The sequence below is a fragment of the Atta cephalotes genome (genome assembly GCF_000143395.1).
Source record: "Atta cephalotes unplaced genomic scaffold scaffold00015, whole genome shotgun sequence".
In the NCBI taxonomy this organism is placed as follows: domain Eukaryota; kingdom Metazoa; phylum Arthropoda; class Insecta; order Hymenoptera; family Formicidae; genus Atta; species Atta cephalotes.
This window is the reverse complement of record NW_012130079.1, coordinates 4129800-4134503: the sequence shown is the minus strand read 5'-3', so window position 1 is coordinate 4134503 and position 4704 is coordinate 4129800. Positions and strand designations below refer to the sequence as shown.

At 34.5% G+C, this 4704-nt stretch overlaps 1 protein-coding gene across 1 annotated transcript in view; it reads left to right on the top strand.

Moving 5' to 3' along the window:
• The window catches only part of LOC105618162 (protein grainyhead), a 138229-nt gene that overhangs the window by 120635 nt on the left and 12890 nt on the right, over positions 1-4704 (top strand). The window contains 1 exon segment of the mRNA XM_012199702.1: positions 2824-3084. Within this exon segment, the coding sequence (XP_012055092.1) occupies positions 2824-3084 (261 nt within the window).

The window sequence follows — 4704 nt, the reverse complement described above, 5'->3', positions numbered from 1 at the left end:
AAATTTTTCTCAAGGAAATAACATTAATTTCAATAAACTAATCATATCGCGTTTTCACGAAAAAAGAGGCTTTGGAAGTCTCTCTGAACTTATCAGTTCTATGTCAGGCGTATTTAACTCTTTCTATACGAATCTCGTTCAATTAAACGATAATATAATTACTTGTATCATTTCGTTTATATCGGCAATTCTTGACACAGGCAATTCGTCATGTACTGTTGCATATATCTCGTCCACTTCCGGAAGCATTAATCGTGTCGCGCGCGTTACACGCGAGAGTAAGTCATTAGCATTGCAGTCGACATTACGAATTAGAAAGCACGCGTTCGTTCTGCTCCGCTTGTGCACGCGGCAGACGTTGAAATAAAACCCGAAGCCCCGGGTCGGGCGGATTAGGTATCGGATGTAAGTGCTACTGAAAACCGATCCGCTCGCCTGATCGGCACGCTTGTGTTATGCACGCAATTAAAACGTTGATATTCAAAGTGGGTAAAGCATTAAATTTTACCATCCGCGCGCCGTTTTATCTCGCGACTAATACGCCTTCTACCGACAATTTTCTTAATATTTGAGAAGTGCTGCTCTGAATCGCACCGAGATAACGTAACACGACTAATTATGACTACACGACGAATGATACGTCTATCTGATGAATTCGATATTTTGCCAACAAAAAAGGATCTCGTTTAATTAATCGTAAATTTACATGTAAAGTGACATCTTGTTTTAGTATGGTTTTAATATCATGCAAATTGCATGTATTATATTTTAATCGGACCCACGGATTTTTAGCTGGTTGGTACTTGACTTATAAGATTAAGCCTGTTTAGATATTAAATATTTATATGCTTTCTCATCCAGGACAGTCATCAAGATCGTCTTAAGTTTTGTTTTGTTATGATGACCAATCAGCCGTATTAGCGTCTTAAGATATTACTTAAGACGATCTTGAAATAAGAATCGATTATGAATATCAGCCTAGATAGATAAATCATTGGTAAATTGCGCATGTCGTGCATGAAATTTGCTTAATCACACAATATTATAAAAATGATCTATTAAATTCTTGTATGCATTTGTATTATCATAAATTAATTAATTTAACACAGAGAAAATGATTTTACTGAAAGATTTAAAAATTTGCCGAATACAGAAAATAATTTTGTTGGACCATTAAAATAATTATATAGAAAAATGAAGAGCTATACTATAAAAAGTTTTGATATTCTAACAATCAATTTGAGTTTCTAACAAAATTGTTTTAGTAGTCTAATAAAATTATTTTCTGATGTTTCCAAAAAAATTTTAGATCTGTCAGCAAAATCATTCTTTCCGTGAAAAATTCAAATTTTTATCACATAATAAAAAAATCTAAGGATTTTAACATGTTGTATTTTAAGTGTTAATCACGAAAACGTTGAATGTTAATTAAAATTTTCAATTTTGAAAAATATATTTTATATTTATAATTCATATTTGAAAAATATATGCGATAAAATTTTTGTTAACGAAACGTCTTAAAACTATGCTGAAAGAAAATATGCAACTTTCATGCTTATTGCATCTCATGCATTTAATACATAAAGCATTTGAAAAATTCTAAAAAACGACGAATAGCTTTGTGTGCGGTAGATTCAGTGGTTAGAGAATTTAGCAAGAAAGAAGCTGCCGTGATTTTTTTTTGGGATGACAGAGAGTTGAGGTAACGAGCTGCGGTAACCGCGTTGCATTGAAAAATAACTGCAGGCGACGCGCAATCGCATGAAGACGTATGAGGGAATAGGTCGTTTGGCAAGCCGCTTATTAACAGCTACGGTTGGAAGCGGGTGTGCGGATTGTGCGGTTGATTTTACGAGACCACAAAGCTCCTCTATTCTTTCTTCGTTCGCGCTGCCTTCAGCAACGATATACACGCAGTGCGCAACGGAGTGCACGATCGAAAATGCATGAAAAAGCGCATATTAATGATAAATGGAAAACACTACTGTTTTTTTCGCTACAATCCATTTGCGTCTATATTTGTTTGCGTTGAAATTTGTTTACGGCGTAACCAATGAGAAAAAGAGAGACCCAAGACGAACGCATCGGGACAGTGAAATCGCGTGTTTGTAAACGGTTAATCATTTATCGGTTCAATGATCCCTTTAATCGGCGCAGTTTGAAATTTATCGAGGGATACTTGCGAGAGATACGGAAAAATCTAATGAAATGCATTGATATGCAAAAATAAGTCGCGAATGTAGATATTGAATCGCGATAATGCTGATATACGAAACGAATGACGTCGATAAATAATTACGTTCTTATTAGATTTTTAATTACTAATTACATCGTAATCAGGGAGCATTTAAATTGAGATTTAGTATACTCGTGCATGCGTTTTATCTATGTTTACCAGAACATGATCGGAAAAAATTGCACTCTATCATTATTTTTACATGCTGTATCTCTTCTATATATATCAATGTTACTATACTATATCATTACATTCCATCTATTTTTTCTTTTACAAGGCATTAAAAATAAATTATTAGTTTTTGTCACGAGAAAGACGATAAAGCATTTGTTATCATTTATTACTTAAATCATGACTTCAATGTAATTATATTTTTCAATATTTTTATATATATAAAATTACATATATATATATAATTTATGACAGATTTTCGAATTAAACAAGATTAAAACAGAATTAAAAAATTCAGAATGCTTAAATGGAAATTAATAATTTAAATTGATTAAATGGATTTCTATGTTTTACGTATTGACCAATACGGTTCTTATTTTTTAATAAATTTTTAATAAATTATATTTTTTTTCTAGTCCTCATTCGACTATACAGAATTATGTCCTGGCGGAACAACAGCCGGAACAGCGGTAGTTCTCGAAAGTGGAGCGGTGATACACCAACCCCTGCAATTACAGCTGCAGCAGAGCCATGCACAAGCACAGGTGCAACGCAGCAGCTTAGTGTCCACTGGTGCGACAAATCCGAATCCAAATCCAAATCCGCAAAGATCGCGGCCTTGGCACGATTTCGGTAGACAGAACGACGCCGATAAGATCCAGATACCGAAAATGTACGTAGAAAGCTCTGAAAGCTACAATTTATGAAAAAAATCGATGATCGCAAAATATATATGTAATTCTTGCAGTGCTCTTTTCTAGCAATCTATTTAAAAATATTTAATACGATTTAATATTTAGGATAAGCATTGATCTCTTTGGATTATATGAGAAACTTAAGAAGCATCTTATTTTAACAGCTTCGTTTTGATTAAAACTAGCTGTGCTTATTAGATTAAGAGCAAAGAAAACTTAATAGAATTACTTCTTGACATGATTTGTCTGATTAGGGATTGCACGATAGTATAGGAATTTATAATAAATATGCGTTATAATAATGATGTGTAAAGGCGAATGCTCAATTTGTTCGATCGAATGGATAGATAAATAAGTAGACGGATATTAAGATTGATATATAGATATTTATCTATCAATTTATCTTATTACATAGAGGGTACGGAAGAGCAACGATAAAAGTTAATAACTTGCGCTGCTCAGCGCAAGCAATTGCGAATTCACACGGAAAGATTTTATTAAAATACTCGTATCTAAAAGTTTAGGTAAATATAGATATTGCAAATAATTTTATTTGACCATCAAAAGAATTATAACTCAGTGATGGGCAGTGTTATAAAAACATTCTAGTAACCAGTTAAACGTCTCTATAATTTTCAGATCTATATCTAGCTAAACTTTTAAACATTTCAGCAAAACTGTTTTTTCCGTGCACGCAATAAAGAAAATACCTCAATTGCAGATGAACGAACACATTTATTCATTCTTAACATAAATGTTTGCAAGAAAATATTAATATATACAAATGAAATATTATTATATAGCATTTAAATTAATAATTTAATTGATATAACTTCTTCTCACGTATTATACGCGCATCGGTTCAACTAATGACAAAGATGGAGTTTGAAATATATATGCATAGTTGTGTATATTTTCGTTTATACGCTAAGGCTTAATTTAATAAAAGGTTTTATTTCCTTTATGACTGAGAACTAATGGCGCCTCTTTAAAAACAAAGTCATAAATGTCATTTCTGTTTCACGGGAAACTAATATCTTCACTAACCGCCTGCTAGAAGAACTTTCTATGCCTCTTTGCGCACCCTTCATTTCCTTCGGTTCACATCCGCTTGCCAACTCATTTGCTCTTCTTCTCCCATATCCATCCTTCCTAGCGATCTTTCTACTTCCCGTTTCGCTCCATCCGTCTTTTGTAATTTGTTGCCTTCCATTGTTAGAGCCGACCGCGTACGATCAGCGCTGCTGAATATTTCTTGCTCCATCTCTCTGAATATACTCACCGACGCGAGATGAACAATGATGTTAAAGTTATTAAGTCGCAGCCAACTCCGAAGTCGACTCTGAAAGAGTCGGACAAGCGCCTCGGGGTCGCGCCCGGTCCGGGTCTGAAAAATCGCAGAGTTCGCCGACCATTCGCAGCGTGAAATCGAAATGTCAAGAGGGGTAGCCTCTCTCTTTTTCGACCGACTTCTTTTTCGCGAGACAGAAACGAGAAAGTCAGACGGACAGATGAGAGAGAGAGAGAGAGAGAGAGAGAGAGAGAGAGAGAGAGAGAAGAGAGAGAGAGAGAGAGAGAGAGAGAGAGAGAGAGAGAGAGAGA